General features: G+C 36.0%; 3 protein-coding genes and 1 non-coding gene across 7 annotated transcripts; 1 reads left to right on the top strand and 3 right to left on the bottom strand.

Moving 5' to 3' along the window:
• Positions 1-287: 287 nt before the first annotated feature.
• Positions 288-1,078, bottom strand: LOC116180833 (baculoviral IAP repeat-containing protein 5). Its single transcript, XM_031500970.1, has 3 exons — positions 921-1,078; positions 762-866; positions 288-711 (listed from the first exon to the last, which is right to left on the bottom strand). The coding sequence occupies exons 1-3, from the start codon at positions 930-932 to the stop codon at positions 385-387; spliced, it is 444 nt and encodes a 147-aa protein (XP_031356830.1). The 5' UTR covers positions 933-1,078; the 3' UTR covers positions 288-384.
• Positions 1,079-3,136: 2,058 nt separating this feature from the next.
• LOC116180832 (lysM and putative peptidoglycan-binding domain-containing protein 1) lies at positions 3,137-9,509 on the top strand. The gene is made up of 4 exons (XM_031500969.1): positions 3,137-3,298; positions 3,369-3,575; positions 8,748-9,001; positions 9,051-9,509. The coding sequence occupies exons 2-4, from the start codon at positions 3,399-3,401 to the stop codon at positions 9,241-9,243; spliced, it is 624 nt and encodes a 207-aa protein (XP_031356829.1). The 5' UTR covers positions 3,137-3,298; positions 3,369-3,398; the 3' UTR covers positions 9,244-9,509.
• Positions 9,510-10,630: 1,121 nt separating this feature from the next.
• LOC116181553 lies at positions 10,631-10,749 on the bottom strand. Its single transcript, XR_004147282.1, has one exon. It is a non-coding gene; the product is annotated as a 5S ribosomal RNA (ribosomal RNA).
• Positions 10,750-12,406: 1,657 nt separating this feature from the next.
• Positions 12,407-22,513, bottom strand: LOC116180267 (TRAF3-interacting protein 1). Of its 4 annotated transcripts, none has more exons than XM_031500170.1 (6): positions 22,232-22,513; positions 13,590-14,084; positions 13,386-13,544; positions 13,004-13,339; positions 12,721-12,916; positions 12,407-12,672 (listed from the first exon to the last, which is right to left on the bottom strand). In XM_031500170.1, exons 1-6 carry the CDS (start codon positions 22,482-22,484, stop codon positions 12,528-12,530), a joined length of 1,584 nt encoding a protein of 527 aa, XP_031356030.1. In that variant the 5' UTR covers positions 22,485-22,513; the 3' UTR covers positions 12,407-12,527. The 4 variants fall into 4 exon arrangements, with proteins under 4 accessions (XP_031356030.1, XP_031356031.1, XP_031356028.1 ...); XM_031500171.1 differs by having other exon boundaries at positions 13,386-13,766; positions 13,833-14,084; XM_031500168.1 differs by having other exon boundaries at positions 13,386-14,084.
• Between the last annotated feature and the right edge of the window lie 13 nt (positions 22,514-22,526).

Raw genomic sequence — 22,526 nt, 5'->3', positions numbered from 1 at the left:
AAACTACTATAATTGGTAATTTACGTTAAACAAAAAAAGGTAAATACTTTGTTAGAGATGCTATCTGGGCACTAACGGGCGATCAAAAATGAGTTGCTGTCGAGTCGCCTTTGGAAGTTCAAGTCGAGTACGATTTCCCATGTAAACAAAAATTTCAAAGGTGACTCGACAGCAACTCATTTTTGATGGCATAGTCTTAACTTACATTGCAATTTCATGTATACATCTGTTTCTCTCTTTTTCAATCTAAAATCAAAGGAATGCATTTCTACAGAAAAACTTCAGTGTCAAATGCAGCTCTTTTACTTAAAAAAATAATCTATAAAATTACAAGTGCCATCAACATTCTGAATTTTATCTGCCTCAATTTCTCATATGTAATTGCTACTTCTTCCTGATGCCGTTTAATGTTTTTTTCTTTGCCGTATATTTCTGAGAGAACTCCTTCTTGTTACTTTCGACAACCTTTGTCACATAATTCTTTGACTGCACCAGCACCATTTCAAGACAAAATTGAAGAAAGCGATCTGTGGTCAACTTTGCTTCAGGTAGGCGTAATTTCGCAAATTCGCAATTTTTAGAATGTGAGATGTGTTCGTCCCAAGGATTGTCTTCTTTTTCCCATCCATCCAGGGCTTTATTACATAAAAAGCATTGCACACCATCCGGTTCATCAGGCGTGCCCGCATAGTAGAAACCTGCTTCCGCCAACTACAAAGTAATATAAAATAGTTCCCTAATTAGCGATAATATAAAATAACCTTCTTCGCGCTACATTTGCTTCTGTCATTGAACTTCCAGGACTTAAAACTTGCCAGCCTATTCTTCTCGAAGAGCATAGGAAGTCGTTGCTCAACCTGTTTGAGCTAAAAGGGTACCAAGTGAAAAGCAACTTTGGAAAGATAGGCTACAACACTCACCTCTAAGTCCATAGGTAGCGAGTACGATTCTGTTAGCCGAAAATTACAAGTACTTAATTACAATAAAAACAACTTCCAAACTTCTAGTTTGACTGACGGATTTCAAAGAATTAACCGTTTATTAAACTACACCATTGCCAACGCAATAGAAATGAATAGAAATAAGTAATGGAAGTTTTACACCATACTGCCATTGATTATACACACATAATCAATGATACTGCTAAAACCAAGGACGTTAAAGGTCTTTTTAACGTCCTTTGCTAAAACCAAATTACTTCATGCCATTTCTTCAAATGGTTTTGCTACCTATTAGAGTGGTGTAATTTGCTTCTAGTTGCCAACATATATATTAGAAAAGAAGTAATTATGGTTGCCACGCTCACACTACTCATTACTTAATAACATAAAAAATTCACAGATTTCGCAATCCTTGCAACCATCGGAGACCTTGGAAATGATAACCGTATAACCTACAAAGCCATAAATAACTTTTATGCACACGGAATAATCTTGCTCCACTCGCTCGTGTCGCAAAGGTACACTTGCTGAAGCTGAATAATAAGCGGCGTAACATGCTTGTAAATACTATCCCGGGCGACATGCGAGAATTTGAAATTCGAATTAACAAAACCCCTGCGCACTGTTAAGTAAATACCATATCGACAGTATCCGCGACTTTTCCTGAATCTACCGATTGCAGTCGAGTACGGTACAATCAACCCTAGACGCGACACCACTTGGCTTCTTTTCTACTCGGCAAACCTGGTAAATTCATACCCATACAAAACATAAGCATTTCCCATTCCAATGCTAAAAAATGTTAGTGCCAACCCAACCCATTTACTTTTCGTAAAGCGAACCGTAAATGATGGTAAGCTACGCGACGGAATGACCCTGATTCTGCTGTAAATGGAGCTGGATCTTCAACGAATCTATAGTAGCTTTGAAAAAGAGGAACAAGTACCAAAATGATCATTAGAAATCACGATCTCATACAATATACGATGCAAACTCTCAAACCTTTTCTCTGTGATGATCCAATTCAATTTATTGATTCACGCCGAAAATTGTTTAGTGCACATAAAGATTAACATTGCAATTCAGCGTGGAAATACCAGAGACGGGCCTCGCACCTTGTTCTTATAGGAGATATGTATTTTATTTGTAAACTATACTGTGTGAATATTTTACCTAAGACATTCATCTCGATTAATAATGATTAGCTAATATACCTAAGTGTATAATACACTTAAAATAAGGAAACACTTCAATATTCAAAGGTCTTGTCTCTTGTGTTTACCGTATCTGTATGCAAAACTCCTGTATACCGGGTGATCCAAAATCACGGCAGATAGTTTGAATTTCCCGCAAAACTAAACATTTTTAAAGTTGGTAACATACCAAATGTCATTTATTTAAAAGCAGTGGTGGGTCAATTTTATGGATCGCTAAACAATAACCACAATTAAATAATTTAAAAAAACATTAATTTATGAAGCACTGTTGCACGCTCCGGTTCGTACCTATTCGCATATTGATTCTAGTGTTGCTCGGGGATGGTCGTGCTAATTAAACGATAACTGTAAAGTTTTTGGACTTGCCCACGTCCTAGTTCTGACTATCAACCTCTGATAAATGAACCCGTATGCTTCGTCATTGAAGCTATATGAAAACATTCCGATATCTTCGAGCATAATTTTGTGCCACGTATTATATGCGATTTGTAAATAATAATAACAAATAGGTAGAGATATTTTTTGTTGAATTGCAGCAAAGAGTATATACGTTATATACTCTTTGATTGCAGTCACCACAACCGAGTCGAGTACGAGCATCTTCTAAACGTGTGCGCCTTTAAAATGAATGCATCAAAAGCCATCCCCTTTAAAGCCTTTAAGCCTAAAAAGTGAGGATACATGATTCGTATAAAGTATTTTCTCTTATTACGTACCTTGCAAAATGTTGCACTTGCAAAGACCTTTGAATAGAAGACGATGGCGGAACAAAGACAAGAAAATAAAAATTTACATAAAAAAACGCTGTCACTGGATGGCGATTACTATATAAATAAACCCACCATGTTTGCCAATGAGTTGAGTAAAAACACTAAAAACTTGGAGCACCAAATTTAAACTGTCTGCAGTTATTTTGGATCACCCGGTATAAATTGTGCAATGAAACTTTTCGTATATAATCATATGTTCTGAAGGTCATTCCCTTTCTACTTATAAACATTTTTGTACCGAAATTTCATTTTGTTGACAAATTTTTTGTAATAAGTTTCCAATTATCCCGAAACGAACTACTAATGTGGTACAAGTAACATTCGCAGTTGCTTCAATTTTATCATTATCACATGAAAAATAGAATTATGTGTGAGTAAATCTCTTATCAAACCTTTTTAAGTGGAAATTTGAAGTGTTAAGTAAATCTATTCTGTTGCAGATAGAATAAATCTTCCTACGCGCAAAAGATATGCTTAAAATGGAAACAGTTCAACCTTTTGAAAAACTTTCCATTCGCGATTCCGCAAAATCTCTCAAGAAGTACGGAAGCACAAGCAGACATACAAATCGAAATCAAAACGTAATTAAGCATGTGATATCAAATACAGATACGCTGCAAGGGATTGCACTTAAGTACGGTGTAACGGTATGTAGTTTTCTTGATATGTTTAGGTGACTTGATGGTGGTGCAGTGTGCCGCATTAATACAAAGAAAGTGTCTTGTGTGAAGTATACAAAATTCAAAGACAAGAAGGCACGGGTGGGTTACCTTAGTTACAAAATTGATTATCATTTCATTATTCCATTTGAGTATGATTTCATTATTAAATGTCTAAGGCTAACGGCATAATTGTTTTAATTGAGAAGTAGGTTTAATTAAAGTTCACATTATTCTTAATGGAAATGCTAATGAGCTTTATGGGAAAGTAAGGAAATTGTATGAAGTTGTTCAGGATGTTTCGCTCAGTGGTTGTTCTTCTTTTCATGAAAATTTTTACTTTTACGCGGGATGTTTTGTTGGGAAATACAGATATCTCAAACCTCAATACCAATTTTATCATCATTTTGTTATTGTATAGTACAATAATTAAACATGGCTATATTTTTAAAAAATTTCATTTGCCTGTGTCCTATTCTAAATTAATTGCGATGTTCATTGTTTGTACTAATCATTTTGTATTGTTTTTGTGTTTGAAAATTAATTGCAATATATTGGCATTTAATTTTACCAACTTTTTGGAGAAATTCGAGCTGTCATGGAAAAATTCTAAATTTTGCTTTTGTCGAAATACTTATATGGGATTTTTTATGTGATTTTGGAGTTATTTAAGCGAATGAATCAGTATTTGACTTAGACCATATAGTACATGGACTGCTAATTGTAACTAAAATATGGTCAAGGACATCGCCTGGGTATGTGAGTTTCAGGGTAAACGAGTCTGTTCGAAGTTGTCCGATGAGACACGATTTGAGACTGTCAACCTATAAATTCACAAACGTCAATTAATTAATCGCCTAGATATCCCAAAAAAAGCAAACTTATTATTATTTGTGAACGTATAGCAAATAATGAAGAGTATATAAAAGCTTCCCGTACTACGCGGTTACTAGAAAGCTGCTCTTTACGCGATCCGAGTGGTGTTCATACGACCTTAGTTTACCCTGAGATTCACATACCCACGACTACAGTGCCCTCTATCCGTGACCACCCATTTTGTATTGAAAGCATAGGGCTAATAGCAGTCCATGTACTATATGGTCTAAGGTATTTGATGGTTTTGTTCACTTCATGTACAGGGTAGTTCAAATTCATGGCTCACCATTGGGATCTCTGTAACGGCGAGAGATACAGTGTAGACTAACTGAGGGCAAAGTTGCCTCTTTCTGTGACTAAAAAACGCATTTGAAATTTTTGAAAAATCTTTGAAAATACCTAAACGAGATCATAGAGTTATTATTATTTACTCTATGCCGAGATATCACAGAAAAACTGAAAATATCCAATTCCTTTTTACCACCCGCATGTTAGTAAGTCTTGGGATAAAAAATGACCTCCGACTTTTTTGACGGAAATAAGTACACGTTTTCAAGTATCAGGAATCCGAATCAAACATAATCTCGATGATGTCGATCGATCTGTCTGTGTGTAATCTCATTTCTGGCTAAACAGCTGAACCAATATAAACCAAATTTTGAGAAAATTGTAGCCTGTTGATTCAGCAAGATCTAGTGATCTGTGCATATTTCGTTAAGGAATGAATTTGATTTTGAAAATTTTTGTTGTAAACTTATGTATAAGTATTATGTATGTATGTATGTCTCACCGTTGCAGAGATCCCAATTCTGAGCCACAAATTTGAGCCACCCTATGCATCGTCACTACATATGGCTTACAATACAGAGAATTTTTCTATGTATACATATGGGCTATGTATACTTAAAAAAAACGGGTTAATTGCATGGGAATCATGATACTAATCATAGAGTAAACTCTATGTACTAATATCACGGCATGAAATAGATGCCTGCAGGCAACCAAAATTACACGCGACAAACTGGGCCTGTTTTTGCAGTTCTTAAATTGGTACCACCCTGATACCATGTTAATATTTCAACCTTATCGTCTTTGCGATACATCTTTGTGTAAAAAATCACAATTTGAGTCTAATAATAAAAATAAAGTCTAATAGCTAACCTTAATTTGACATTGAATAATCAAGTTGCTGTTTCCATAACAGACGCTGATAATTCTTTAAAACAAATTCGTGTAAAGTTGGTTGTTTATTATCCATCTATTCCATGCGTTTGATCCGTTGTTTAAAAAGTATACCTGCATACAAGAAAAATTCCCTATACATCGCCTCAGTATGAACGGCGCCTTAGAGTTTATCATTAATCTGTAAGCTCCTTTCATTGTCTCCGCTCCCAGAGCTGGAGGCGCTGTCTCAATCTGTCTCCACCACATTAAGACCACATACGTAACAATAGGTTAAATCATCATCATGCGTATCAAGTATTTTGTTTGTTATTTTGTCCAAATGTATGTAGGTAGTTTAAATGTCAACGTCCTATCTATGGTTACCCCCAGGTATTTTACTTCATTTGACATGTAGTGATCATACCATAGAGCAGAAGTTGCCTTTCTTCCCACAGGATTCATTTTGTGAACCGTGTAAGGGAGATGTCGCTTTGTCACACCACCTTCACACCAATTTGAGGGCCCCTTGTATTCTGTCGCACATGGTGATCTTAAACTGTTCACAGACTATTACAGTTATGTCGAGAGTTATGTCATCTGCAGAACCTATACCATAGTCAGAAAACCTCCATGCACTTTTTGGAAATAGCAAATTTGAGAGCTATAGAGGTAGCACACGTGTCGATATTACCATTGATTGTTAGTAAAAAAATACTTCTCTTTTTTTCGGTTTGATTATGCTACTTAACTTTAGTACTGTACAAAAATGTACAGCATGAATTATTAAAACGTGGATTAAAATTAAAATTAACTAAGGGAGGTACAATGAAGGTATTGTTCACAAGTCCTGGAATGCTAATCCCGCCTAAAATTATAATTTTTTATTTTTGCTAACACTGTGAAAGCATCAAGTGGTACTCGTTAGTAACAAATGAACGATCATATGTCCAAATGACTAAGAAACATCAGTTATTATAATCATCGTCTCATTTCAAGGTTAAATGCAAAATTTGTTTACAATGTGGTACTTTTGAAAGGCAGTATATAGAGGGCGTTCCTAAATATGATGTAAATACGAAAGGGGTTAATTTTTTAACTTCTTATGACTAAAAGTTCATATAAACATAGATCCGCAGACGCGTCGTTACTCATCTACAGGGTGTTAAAGCTTCGAGATTTAAATTTTTTCTATACAGGTTGATTCAAATTCGAGGGCCACAATGGGGATCTCTGGAACTGTAAGAGATAGATAGGTAGTTTAAATTTGGCAAAGGTATTTTGATACTTAACAAAATGCAGTTTTGAAACTGAAAAAATTCCGACTACTTTCGGAGATATCAGGAAAACATCGAAATTTTGCAAAATCTTTTTATTTTTTACTGAAGTTATTTATAAAGATATTTCGAAATAAATGATACATTATTATGGCCACTTTTGTCCCTCTACAGGATGCTACTTTTAAATTTTAAGTTTGACTTTTGGTCTCCAGTTAATCATCATCAACTTTGTTTTTTCTTATGGAAGTAATTTTTACTTTTTCTGTCACCCTGTATATATATCCTGCAGTTTTTGAGATCATTGTTATGTCAATTATAGAGAGAATCTACAGGGTGTTGTTTTTCAGGGGCCTTGTTCCATTTTCTACCCCTGAATTTTTTTTGGGGCGTCACCGATAGACTGTAAAATAAGAATTTCGTCTTCTGCTTTGTTTGGAAACTTTTTGTTCTCTTGTAATTTTTCTTAACTGCGACCGTTATCGAGAACAAAAAAATAATTCTCGCTGGTTGGCTAAATGAAAGTAAATTTTTTAAAATGGTCCAGTAGGCCCTTATTTTGACAGGTTGTAGTTTGTATTTGCGTATGTATTTAGGAACACCCTGTATATAGCACTTTAAAATTGTACTTTAATTTACCCTGAGATTCACGTACACATGACCACAGTGCCCCCTAGCGGTGACCACCCATTTTGTATTGAAAACATAGTTGCACTCCATGTATTGTATCGTCTAAACTCTAAAGTATGAATCCCTGTAAATTTATTTGGCAAAAAGGGCTTTTCTCCTGTAGTGTAAAGTCGCAATTAAAGGTTTGTAACATTAGTAACTGTTAAAGTTTGCGCCAGATTCAATTCCCTTTTACATCCACAAGTACGAAATCTCACTATTGTATACTTTACACTATGCCTATAGTTTTAAATCTTACAAGACATCACAGCGGACGCGATAGTACCTCTCCCTATAGTCCCTGTGAACCTCCTCTCACAGAATGTACACTCACAGTGTTCTCATTAGCAGCAAATTCCAGTTTTCCACGAGACAGGTTATCCACTTACAGATTGCCAGGTGTTTGCAAGGATAGCAGTTTGACCTCTTCCTGCTATAGCGCTGGGAAAATTCCATCTAATCCCGGAGATTTAAATGGTCGGAATTGTTTAATCGCCCATTTAATTTTGTTCTCATTCTATGATTGTATGTGCTAATTTCCAATTCTCCCTGCTTCCAGGAGTGAATTGTCCCTATTCTTTGTAGGTTTGAGAGTAATAGACCCTGGAAACTGTGTTTTAAGCAAACCAAGGTAATGAAAATGGCAATAATATTGTAATCATAGGAAAATCTACAAACTCGGTTAAACCAATCAGCTCAATGATAAATAGGACCACACTATAGAGTCACTATAGAGGAGTTCAGCCTTCTTTTTCACTCTCAGACTTCGTTATGGTAACCCTCAAATCTTTTTCTATGCCAGTAGGAACAACCTGTTTTGACGATATAGGGTGTAACTGGAAGAATTATTATGCACGGACATTTTTTTTAATTGGCTTGTATCTGAAACTATACGATCATATAGAAAAAAATTACCAGATTCTTTTATCATGGTTGGGAGATAATATTTTGGACCCTACAAATTCATTCATTAGAACAGCATTGTGTATGGATGAACTGCTAATGTGTATAGCTAATGTTTATTAAAATGAATAATTTGGGGGGGTTGGGACGTTTTACTTTAATCAAAATGTGTGAATCTTATTTGCTCCCAATGTTGTGAGCTATTATCAATTCATGACAAATTATTAATCAGAAAATTACGTATGTCACTGTATCTAACATACGAGTATTTTAGATGGAACAGATTAGAAGATTAAATCGTCTTTGGGCATCTGATAGTTTATTTCTAAGGGAAAGTCTTTTAATTCCCGTAACTGATATTAATTCATATCCAATCAATGTGGAACCAGCAGCTTCTAGCAGCCAATCCGAATCGGACGAAGTGACCTCACCATGCAGTATAGAAGACGACGTTAATAACTTTTTAGACAAGATCGATAATTCTATAGCGTGCACGAAAAGAGAGGTGAAAAAATTTCGAAATAGCGAGTAAGTAAAATTGTTTTTTGTGGTGAGAGGGTTCAAATTTGATTTTTAGGTTCACGTCGAGCTTAGATGACAATTACACATCCGATAGACACAATCCTAGTGCACCAAAAAAGAAGCAGCTTATTAACAATAATACAGTAACAAACGATTCCTCACAATCAATGCTAACGCCACAGGGATATAAATTACGTAATTCGTTGCAGAGATTGCAGGATCAACAAGATGCACTATTTGAATTATAAATGGTTAAGCGTGCAGTGTGATTTCTGTAGTTCGGTATTACAGAATTTGGGGCATTATTCATCATTCACTTATTTTTTCCTCTTTTTCTGTAAAAGGAGCATCTATTTATTTTCAATTCATCTAACTCGGAAGATCCGTAATTTAATTTAATAGTTAGTGTAAAAATATAGTTTTTATAGTGAGAATATTGGTCTATTTTGAACTTCCTAACATTGAACTGAATTGTAGAATTGTAATAATTCTGAATAAAAGTATTTTAAAAATGTGTATTCAATTCAATTACCTAAACAGAATATTTTTGTGCATAATTCCGGATACTGTATTATATTATATTATATATATTATAGTCGATAACTTGGACTTTATGTTTTAACATATAAGAGATTATTTGTGTATCATGTTTGTAATTTATCATTAGTTTAATCTGACATTTTTCTGTGATCATTTAAGGTCTATTTTTTGTGGAGACTATATAAAACTGTCGGCTAGAAAGTACAGGATTAAAAAAAAGAAAGTCTGCGAAGATTTGACCCCTAACTAAAAGATCGTCAATCTGGTTTTATCAATATTTAAAATTAGTTTATTTTTGCTAAGGAAATAAGCATCTAATGTTAGCATCGCACATGGGGTAATCCAAATTTTTTACACTGCGCGTGCGCAAAACCAAAATATATGGGTATGCACGGAATCCTTGGACCAAGCCCTTTCAAATGAGTCCTATATCGCCAAAATCGGTTCAGTGGTTTAGCAGGAGTACCTGTGACGGACGTCAAAGTGCAGCCAATAGCGATTTTTCACTTTGAGGAAAATCTCCCTAAATATGGTGCATCCCATCCCGGCGATTTATACCCGCGCGACGACCTATCTCGGCGACTATTGCTTTCCCGGCATCGGTTATCCCGGCAATGCACGCTTTCCTTAACGCCGTCTATCCAACCTCATTTCTCTTTGTTTTTTTTTGGACATAAATAATGATACTTTAGAAGCGGATGTTAAATTTGGTACCGAAAGTGGCTGTTATTGTGCCTGGACGCATTGTGATTAATGCTTAGAAATAGGAACAGGAGACCGACATATGCAAGGGAGCTCATATAAGTTGTGTAATGTGTTGTTTACACACTAAAAACTTAATTCGGGTGAATTGTTTCAATATGATAAACATGAATTTGCTTCATATGTTTACCGCGTCTTAAATGTTTTCCATCTCTCCGAACGCAAGAGTTCAAATTGCCGGGACGACCGAAGTCGGGATTGCCCATTTGCTGGAATAACCGAAGCCGGGAAGAAAATGGTCGCAGGGACGGCTTGTCGCCGGGAAATCGGTGCCTGGATGACCGTGGCCGCGCCAAATATGTGTCAAAAGGAAGCGAAAATTAAAAAAAAAAGAGACAACGGCACGCGGTGTTCCCAAGCGGTCACCCATCCAAGTACTGACCGCGCCCGACGTTGCTTAACTTCGGTGATCGGACGAGAACCGGTGTTTTCAACGTGGTATGGCCGTTGTCGAGAAATATGGTGATCTAAGGGAAACAATAGCAGAAATTATTCGTCAGAAAAAGAACAAAAAGATGCAAGCAAAGGATGCAAACGTATATCAATTTTAGCACTTTTGTAATCGATCGACGATCGTTAATTAATATTTCAATGAATGTAGGGAAAGTTCTGTTAAAATCGTAAAAGTCCGGCCACAAATAAGAAAGATAGCGTTGCGCACACATGTGCAATCCATTTTTTTACGTGCTACTTCAATTTCAGTTTATAAGAAGAGTTTCGTTTCAATGCTTTTCTAAATAAGAAAGTTAGAACTGCGCATGGGCAAACCTAAATTTTGAAACTGGGGTTAGATTTTCCTTTATTCCAATAAGTGTCTAATCAGCCTAATGTAAATATGTAATTTCATTTAAATACTTTTATAAATAACGAGGTTTGCAATTCGGTTTATAAATGGTGGAGATCCGAAAAGGGCACTGTGAATTTTGAATCGATTCGACTCAACTTTTGGCATTGCGTATTATATGGCTAAAGTATTTAAACAATGGCTAAAGCTATGCCCATATACAGGGTGATTCCTATATATAGTACCTGCCACCGTTTGGGAGCGTATAGGGGGTGCCTATAGGGGAGTATTTTGTAAGATAAAGAACTAGTAGCGTCTCAACGAACGAGCGGACGGACGGACAAAGTGACCACAATAGCGCATTTTTTTTATTTTTGTGGAAATGCGCTAAAAAGGAGACAACGGCACGTGGTGTTCCCAAGCGGTCACCCATTCAATCAAGTACTGACCACGCCCGACGTTGCTTAACTTCGGTGATCGGACGAGAACCAAAAATAATTTTATTTACATATTTACAATAGCTTTTGTTCTTTGGTATAAAGTACATTTCATTTATCTAATTTTTGCAGCACACTCCTCCGCGTTACGGTTATCGTGCTAGTACTTTTGTTTTTGCCGGGCTTGTGATACACCGTTAAACAAAATAATACTTTGTGTACCAAGGCGGGTAAGTGGATGTTTTCCGCGGCGAAGGAAGATATGGCAACTTCCCAAGACCCAGAAAACAACTTTCGTGCCGTGGTGCACACATACACTTACAATTAAAATGGTGCACGTACCTATATGCTTAGATCATAAATTAAATATTCCATAAATATAGCCTACAGTCACTAAATGTGTTTCAACATATGTGAGAGAGATAGGATAGTCAATAAGCCAACAGTTAATAAATACCGATCATGCGAACTCAAGTTGACATTCCCGGCATTTCACGGCGTATTATAATATTATTTCTTTAAAACATAAAGGGATGTACAGTGTTCTAGTTCATGGGAGACTTATATCTATAAGTTAATGATTTAAATTTGAAACGTTTGAATTGGTCACGTGATATTGGGAAAGTATTTAATTCAGGGAAGGTGAAATAGGTGGTAGGTACCGCAATTAAATGAATTCTTGAATTCAGTAAAATAAAATAATTTACTGAATATTTCTTGTTTTAGACCCATCATAGCACATTATATCCAAATTTGAGACAATTCCTACTGTAAATATAAGCTTTGAGCAGGAGGAGTTTTCTAGCGTAAGTAAATTTAGAGCACTCTTACCGTAGTAGACAGAAAATGCCACCAAATCTAGCCTATATATTCGAATTCACTGTAATAAAAATTATTAACTTTATTTAAAATGAAATGTACAAACTTTATAATATAAAAACGACACTGTGAGTTTCAAAATATTGAAAAAGACACACATTGGTGTTTAATCTACTAAGTTCGCTACTCATTATTTCACTAACAAATCTTGGATTCTTTCTTCATTTCTCATTATATTACTATATGTTGATATAATTTGTTGCTGATGTTTAACTATATTCTCTTCAATTTCATTAAGCTTCATTTGCAATGGCACGTTTGATTCATCCCTCTTTCTGAAATCAAATCATTTAAAATAAGAATGAGGCACAAATTACCTATACTTTTTTTGATTGACGACATCAATCATAATTTGTCTAACTGAATTATTCCACATATCTAACTCACTATACATTGCTTCTATATCTTCGTGCAAATAATTGATAAGTTTCCCTAGTGGATTGACCATTTTTGTTAAGTCTTGAATGGCACCTTTTAATTGGTCCACTTCCTTTAAGGCACTGTTTCTATTTCTCATTCCTGTAATTAAGGAAAAAAATAATGAAGTGGGTGATCCATATTCTTATATTTGGGAATAAAAACCACAATGCCGAACGATTCGCTTACCTGCTTGTTCCCATTCGACATTTACATTACTTTTTATAGGTTCTACATCACTGCTATTTATTTGTTGCAAAATTTGTTCCACTAGATGACCTTTATCTGTAGGAAGGTCGAGCACAGGTGCCTGATATTCCACCTCTGGGGTAGCTTCAATTGTTACAGTCTCTTCCTCGTCAATATAAGTATTGGATGAGTTTTCGTCGATGATTTCAACTTTTCCAAGTGGCAAGACCTCTTTCTCCTTTATTAACATGGAATCGCTTCTTTGCAATCTGGGAGCACCTGGTCGAGCGCTGGACGGTCGTGCACTAGGCGGTCTAAGGCTACTTTTAGGTCGACCTAAAAAAATCAGTTCATCATCTACAGAAAGTAATCGCTTACCTACTTATTGGTAGCTTAGGCTTGATCTCTATTTCTTTAAAAATTGAAGCTTCAGTTTCCTTTACATTCCCGATTTCAAACGCATCAGCTGTTTCAGGCAAAGTAAACTGATTGTTTTCATCACTCACATTTTTAGTTTCTTCGATTGCTACGGTGGAATGGTCTACAACATCACTGTTAGTTAATTTTGGTGTAGTTTCATCGGTACCGGTGCGGGTTGCAAGTGACGGTACATTCTCTACAATAGGGCGAGATTCATTTTCGAAATTCATCTGAGACAAACTGCTTTTCTTCACAGTGCCATTGTCATCTGGTAACACTAAGTTTCCTTTTGATTTAACCATCTTGCCCGGTTTCGGTTCAGTTCCAACAGGTATTTTTGAACCTTTATTTGAGGATTTTTTATTACCTAATTTTGTATCTGGTGTTTTTTGGTTAACAGGTAACTTACTAGTTTTTGTAGTATTTTCCTTTTCTTTACTATTTTTTAAATTCTTTTCCTTACTTTTGCTAGGTTTAGGTTTCTTCTCCGATTCCTTAGTTCCCTGCTTTTTCGCATTTAATTGATTAATATACTCTGAACTACTTAGTTGCTTATCTAAGGCACTTCCAATTGCTTGCAGTAGCAAGTTAGTTTCATTAGGCTCAAAGCCAGCAATCACTTTAGACGGTCTCACAGCCAAATCCATACCAGTTATTACCTCTAAAAAATAATATTGTTTAGTGTATGAACATAAATTCATCCTGATGTTATAACAATTATTGAGAAGCAAAAAATGGATTTCACTAAAAGAAATACGTAGGTATAATAAAAGCAGCGCAGAGACCCTAAAGAATATTGTTATCATTATTATTACACAAATCGTAAACAATATGTTCCGTCCCATCCTCCGTACTTTGAAAGTGATAATGATAATTTTTAATTTACCGCCAGAAAATGTGCAGTGAAATGTTTCAAGTTTTTCACATTATAATTTAGTGCAAAAAATTATAAACATATAAAAAAAAACGTAGTAGAGGTAGTAGAATATCATTAGAAACTAAGGAATAATAAAAGTAATCCAATAATCCAAATAACATACAATCCATTTGTTCCTTAATCAGGGTTTCGTGAAGTGCCCCCCCCCCCCACCTTAAGAAGTTAGACCTTAGGAATGACCAAAAAGATTTAAGAACCTACAAAACAGACTAATTAGAGTAGCTACAGCGTTCGTAAGCACTAATTCTATACGCATCTGAGCAGATTACTATTTATATTAGAGCAACTTTCCGTCAGGTGGTTTGACCTGCGGTTTCAGTGCCGTGCATTGGCCAGTGTTTGATAATATTTTGTTTACACGGGTGACTTTGTTTTAACTACAACAGAACAAAACACGACCACTCACTTGGTTTCGACATCCTGTATATATAGGAGGATTACTTACGAAATAAGCACAAGGTTAGTTCGTTTTATTGTATTTCAGTGTTTGTCTTTCCTAAATTTGTTAGATGCATAATTTTTTGTTTTAATTTTATCGCATTTGTAAATTATTCAATTTAGATAAGGTGTTCGAAGTAGGGTTACATCTGCTTTTTTGCGCCGAGGAGTTTTATTATCAGGCGAAATTTATTTAACCGACGTGTTTTATCGCTATTAAGAGATACCTAAGGTGTTGCGAAGAATTGCAAGTTTCATATAGGAGAAGTGGAGACCCGTCGCTTCCTGTCGAAACTGGAGGTATTGAAACTTATTGTGATTGGCGATTTATTGGAAATTTCATAAAGATTATTAGTGGAAATGGTATGTCTTTAAATACTGGAGACAATGAGTAAACGCAGCTGTGTAGTACAGTGACGCTTTTTGTTAAAGTTTTCTACTTATTAAAAGTTAATAGTTCCTACCTTCTGGACAGCCACCGAAAGTGCTGTCATCTAATTCTGTGTTATAAAACAAACTGAAGTTCAGAAGAATCTTATACGATCAGATTATTTGGATTATTAAGAAAAAAAACGGCAAAAGTAGTTTTAAAATTTATTATTTCAATTGTCGCTGCCTGTCGCCATCCATTATGTTCGACCCCGTTCGATCCCTAGTTTCAATTTTGATTTATTTCAGCTAGTTGCGGATAGGTGTTTTGTGAGTGATGTAGTGAGCCGGTCTAGGACATTTCATTGCCGCCATTTCTAGACCGCCATATCATTGCCGAGGCAACTCTCTGCAGACTCATCTCATTGCCGACCCAACTAATTGCGGTCCATATCATTGCCGTGCCAACTCATAGCCAGTAAGAATTGGTTATAGAATGAAATTTGAGACCGGTTGTGCAGTCCTGTTTTAGCGGAATGGGACGTTTCAGCGCCGGCGGTTCATCGCCGCCGTTTCAGCGCCTGACCGGTTCACCACCGGCCGTTTCATCGCCGGCCAGTCCATCGCCAGTTACATGAAATCGGCAGTTATCGTCATGTATGTATTTAATATTGTAGCGGACTGGATAAGTTTTTATTGCTCTAGATACAGCCAGTTTATTTGTCAAGAAACACTCTGGAGATCGGGAGGGATGACTTAAAAGAGAGAATTTGCCCCTTGCATACAAGTATTTTGCCCCTTGTTTCACCCACAGCAGAAAAGGCCGAGAATTCGAGGTTTTTACGAGGGGTTGGTCATGACTTATTTTAGGGGAATTGACAACTCCTATTTCCCCAAAATGTCCTAGTATTTCCCCAAAACTTTCTCTAGTTTCTTCCATTTTCTACATATTTCCCAGCTATTTCCTTGAAATTTCCTATATGAGAGACAAGTATTACCCTCTGATTCCCATATATCACTATTGGATTCTTTACCTAAGATTAGGTGCCTTCACCTAAAACAGGGCCGGTCTCAAATTTCATTCTGTAACCAATTCTTACTGGCTATGAGTTGCCACGGCAATGATATTGTCGGCAATTAGTTGGATCGGCAATGAGATGGGTCTGCAAAGAGTTGGCACGGCAATGAAGTGGCGGTCTAGAAATGGCGGCAATGAAATGTCCCATTCCGGTAGTGAGCGCATACCATTGAACAGCAACAGACGTACACGGAGATTCCCGTAGCCCGTGTTCGTTTGCCATCTTGGTTTTTTTAAAAATAGAAACATACCATTTTCTATTTTTTCAATGACCTTCTAAATGCTCTTTCATTCTGAATTCAACACATTTAAGATTTGCGTACCTATCTGTCAGTTTTTGACATATGTCAATGTTTTCTCTAAAAAATGTGGAGATGCAAGAATCCATTCAAATATCCATACCTTTTAAACCCTTCAAGATTAAGTGAGTGCTCTATTTTATAATCAAATCTGTCTAAGGCATTTTTTGAGTGACTGCTGAAAGTCCCGAAAACGTTTCCAGGACTGCTGGGATTTTTCAAAATTAGCAATAAAAAAATGTCAAAATCTTCAGTTTTTCAAATTACAACTACTACTTCTGATGGCAGAAATGTAATGTAGATGTGAATTTTACAGAAACTTTAATTAACATTCTGTATGCTTACATCCATAGTAGTTGAGTTATCGGTATTCTATTATTCTTTTGTTTTGTTTAAACCATGATGATAGCTCTTTAATTGCGCATCTTTTCTCTAATTTGACGATCATTGTATCTTCTATGAATGAGTCTGAAGTATGCACATAGTGCATGTGCATATATATGTAGTCTTTTATACCTATATTACATAGTGTTTATTTAGGTTATTGCAAATAACCCCTAGTAAAGGGTTTACCAATAGGGACGATAGGATTTTAAACGTTTAAGGCGGCTATGTTGGATGCCAAACATTTGACATATGCTGTCAGTTGTCATCAGTAAGGCTTACCATTTCATCATGAACAAGTTCACGTTGCCTCAACGCTTGGAAATTATCCAACAACATGCCACACAGCGAACGCTACAATGGACTTATTGCGTCAACAGTTTGGTGAATAGTTGATTTCTCAAAATGGCCCCCACAATTGGCCGCCAAGATCATGCGATTTAACACCATTGGACTTCTTTTTGTGGGGCTATGTGAAGTCAAAGGTTTATGCAAATAAACCCAAGACTCTTGACGAGCTCGAGGCCAACATTCGAGCGACCATAGCTGCCATTCCACCCGATATGATCCACCGAGTCATCGAAAATTGGTCCGATCGGATGAGCCAGTGCAGAAAGAGCCGCGGTGGCCATTTGAACGATGTTTTGTTTAAATCATAAATGGCATGAAATACAGCATCTAATAAAACCAATCAAACCTAAATTTGACCAAATTGACTGTGTTTTATTTCAATTTAAAATCCTATCGCTCTTATTGGTAAACCCGTTACTATACTACCGTCATTTATCAATCACTTTAGGAAATATATTTCAATTTCTGTATGATTATCCGCCCAGACTTAAGTACCTACCATTTCTCTTGGAGAGGTTAGAACAATAATAGTACATTATATATCAAGGTAGAGAAGTCCACTATTATTGCCTGAGCACCAAGATTACATCTCGAGGCGCTTGCGCCGGGGGGTGTAAGGTGCGAAGGCAATAATAGACTTCTCTACCGTGGTATATATACTATTTTTTTCACTACTAGCACTTTAAATCCTCTAAATTAACATATTATATTGATAAGAGAGTTAACGGTTGGACAGAATTGTTTGTTTCTTAATTTAACATGTCAATCAAGTACGTGAAGTACAAGTCAAACAGGCCGTATTTTGTTCTGTCATTGAGATTTTTCAAAGAGTAATTTCGTTCGAATTTTTTCAAAATGTGATAATTTTAGGTATGTAAATTTCTCTGGAAATTGCGAATGGTGGCAATTATTCGTTTTAGAGAACTTGTCTAAACGTTCATTGAGCGAAATTTCAGGTTGTGTTTTCTAAAAGTGACAGCATGACAGTTTTCATTATTGACTACTAGTTAATAATAAAAAATTATTAACCACTTTGAACAAATGCCGAGAAAGCCTACTTTACAAGTGGAAAAAAGGTTAATAACCATGTCATCAGACGCTAGTAGTGAAAAAATTATATTATCGTTCTGATTTGTGAGATAATTTAATTTTTGTTTGTATAATTTATTCCATTGTTTAAATTCTTTGTACAGAGATCAATTTAGGTTAACTTGTACCGGGTGATTCATTAGAAGTGATCATCGCTTGAATTTCGCGCGTAAAGCTCAATTTACATTATACTTTTTTCGTCTAGAAACTTTGACTAGAACTTGTACTAGATGAACTTGTTAAAATTTTGACAATGTAAATCAGAAAATTCCGTCCAAGTTTCTAATCTAGAAACTAGATCTGAAACTAGGTCCAGACCCATTTTCCATCCAACTTTCATACTTGTGACTTGCGCACTAGCACCAAATTAGAACAAATTCCGTGCTACCAACAACTTTATTTTTATACTCTTGAACATAACCTCAAATATAAGTCTCTTGAATTAGGTACATGTACATAGCAAAAATGAGTTTCTTTTGCTTGTTGTTCATGTTTATTTCCTAGTAATTTAAATTAACCTCAAAATGTACAATATTGAGATTTGTTTTCCGAAATTGGCAGCACTGCCATTGAAACACAACAAGTCAAAGCATCAAAAAGCGGTAAATTTAAATTTCTAGTATAGTGTCGAATCTAGCACAAGTTCTAGTCAAAGTTTCTAGACGAAAAAAGTATAATGTAAATTGAGCTTAAGGTTTTAGTGTTTTTTGCATTATTAAATTGACGGTTTGAATTTCGATAGTAATTTTGTTCTGTCATGACTGTCATTTAAGAAACCAGTGTCGCCGTTAATTGTTGTGTGACATTTGCGGTTTATAACTTTTTCCATTTTGAACTATTTTTAGAGTTGATGCATTACAATATGTAAGAAACGTGACTGTGTCTAGTGTTAGTTTATAATTTGTGGTAAAACAGAAGCAGTATTTGTATATTATAAATAAGTAAACGATTTACTGAAAGTATGATGATACACCACTGCAATTAAATAAATGATCATCAGTCAGTACCAACTTCATAATTTTTTTCATTTGCGAGAAATTCAAACTGTCATCACTTCTAATGAATCACTGGATTCATATGCTGGATACTTTTGATTTCAAACACAAGAAGCAGACATATCAACTATAGTTGCGGAGACACGAATTAAAACAGAAGCAAGTTCGGTTTCCAAATGATCCACTTTGCATATTTGAAGTTGGCAGATGATTTAGAGATTAACAAACTATAGCTCAGCATTGCAAAACGCAGTCATTTCATTCACTAAAGCTAGCATTACACTTGTCAATTTATTCATGAATTAATTCACGAATTTATTGTCGTCAATTTCTTCCCGACAGGGTTTGGTTTTTACATCTGTGAATAAATTGGTGAAGTTTTTGACAAATCTGTCATTGGAGCAGTGGTGCCATCCCAATAAAAAAAATAGGTTACAGTTGTAAAATGTTTTGTAATCATTTATTTGCTTACCTTTCCACAACTACTCTTCTCGTGACATATAGTCATAACCTCACTCTCTCTGATATAAACAAAAATTTGTTGGTTGGTAGCACTGAACTTCACGGTAAAATTGGCGAAAAATAGAACATGTTTTAATTTCGTGAAGAAATTCACATTGGACGTCAAAGTTGGTGTATTACATTATACAATTTCTTCATGAAGTAACTTCATGAATTAATTCATGAAGAAATTGACAAGTGTAATGCTAGCTTAAGAAAATGATTCCAATTGAATACAATTATAAGATAAGGTCGATGGTATTGGGACGAGACGAAAAAATCAACGACCTTGGGGTTCTATTTGTCCAAACCTGGCAGTAGTAAGAAAGCATAACACTTTCCATCTTCCTACCGCCAGTACAAATTGATTGCTAAAATCACCAATGGGGGAATTTAAATGTTATATAGCAAAATTTGTTGCAGGTGCGATATTCAATTGCACATTAAAAACCATTGGATGAGTACACATATTATGATAGAATAGAGGAATCTAACTATTTGAAGATTTAGCTTTTTTGGAAAGTTTGTATACTTGTGTTAATAAGATATGCATTGTATTGTTTTGTGCTGCTGTATAAGTTTTAATTAATTACATTGTTTTTTTCTTTTTATGTTGAACATTACTACATGTTACTTTCAACCTGTATTTACCTGTATCTAGGTTGAGTGGTAGAGCAACAGTTGTACGTCCAGGTCAACGTGTTGAACTCCGCCTAGATTATTTTCGTTTTAATTTTATTTACATTATATAATTTCGTAATAAAGGCATTATTATTATTATTATTATTATTATTATTAAGTATCTATATTTTGTATACTACCTACATATTCACATCAAATGGATATTAACTGCATTTAAGGGACATGCCCGGTTTCACAAACGATTAAGGTTAATCAATGATTAAAAATATTAGAATGTTAGCCACCTTTGATTATACGCTCATTTGTTTCCCATTCTAATATTTTTAATCACTGATTAACCTTAATCACAGTTTGCGAAACCGGGCATAATTCCATTAACAATAAAATTAAGTAAATTAGGAACATTTTTCATGCAATTTACTCCTTGGCATAAACCTGATCCTTTGGCCCACAGGACCATTTAAACTATTTCAGTAAGCTATAATGTCAGGGATAACAGATGCAAGTAATTTGCTGATCAGAATATGCTTTCATTAACGACAACCTTGAAATTGCATGTATGATGCACTTTCAGAGGCCCTTTCTATTAATTATTTTTTGCAGTAAAATTATATAGGTACATGGTATGGCAAAACAAACAGCGCAGCTTGAAGTGCTATTAAAAAAGGCACGTTATGAAAAAGTGGATTTATTCTGCTTGATTCGGTCCCTTTATACACCCCATTTCTTCACTTAAGTGTTAAAAGATCACATCAGAATGATGATGTTCTCAGGAAGTGTGTACTGATGTAGGCAATTTCATCTGCGCTTTGGCGCCTATTAATTGAAACATCTTTGACAAACACTATGACTAATTGGACCCCAGTTTATGTTCTTTTACTGTATGACCAAACTTCCAAATGGAAAGTGTACCCTGATCCCCCGAGGCTCCGGAGTCCCCCGTAGCACAGACACTCTACTAATAATCGCTCAGGAGTCTGCACCTCGAACAAAAGATGCAGCCCTGTGGTACAGGGCACAATTCTCCTCCAATGGCCCACGCAACCACATCGCCACGAGACATGGACCACCCATCTGAGGTCCCTCGCTCCCAGAACTCGCAAAAGGGGCTTCCTCTCGACCGCTCTATTCCTCAGCCGTGCATGTATCTGCATAGTTTGGACGCCTAGCAAGTTGGTGCTGCTCCTGTCCCCACAGTCCTGATTGGCGGGTCCGTAACATGTCGCTTATTCTGTTGAATGGCCTCCAATCCTTCCACCCACTGCAAAATTTCCAATTCTCACGTTTTCGGTCTTACTATACCCCTAGGTCTTCTTGTCGAACCAGTAATGCACAAACTCAACTCGCAATAACGTTGCATTGCAGAACGGGATCGTAACGTGGAAGGTCTACTGAGTGATGAAAGAATGATGATGGACTGAGTGACTGAACACGTTCCCCACCCACTACAGTGGATGTCGCCCTTCAAAACTGTACTGATTATTTTGCCACACCCTGTACCTATGTACTGCCTCTTGGGAGATGCCGTCCAAGTGCATCACACACTTTGGGGTGCACTGAGTGCCACCAAATGATAAATACCTACTGCCGACTTAAGTGGAGTGGATCATAATTGATAAGTGGGGGTGCAGTGCAACCTTACCTACAAAATGATTCATTTTGATGGCGATGATTCACCAATCAGGTGCAAAAATAGGTCAATCGGTGACAATATGCAATGCTTACTTGTAGCCTCAATAACTTTATTCAAGAAGGCGATCTTGTCGTCCTTCTCCTTGACATTTTCGGAGACCAACTCTCGTTCGCTGTAGAGCCCTTTTAAAAATCCCGTCTCTCTAACAACGTTTGTTATGACATCGTGTAAAAATCTGAAAGGAGGCTTTCGCAGTAACTTTTCGGTTAACGCCGGTTTTTTTATGTACTTCCCCAATACGTCTTGAGTGTTTTGTATAACTTGAATATCAATTTCGGATGACATTCTCGTTATTAGAAAACGTGTAAACTAGGGATAACTCATTAT

Source organism: Photinus pyralis, unplaced genomic scaffold (genome assembly GCF_008802855.1).
Source record: "Photinus pyralis isolate 1611_PpyrPB1 unplaced genomic scaffold, Ppyr1.3 Ppyr1.4_LG9, whole genome shotgun sequence".
NCBI lineage: Eukaryota > Metazoa > Arthropoda > Insecta > Coleoptera > Lampyridae > Photinus > Photinus pyralis.
This window is presented reverse-complemented; position numbering and strand designations above follow the sequence as displayed.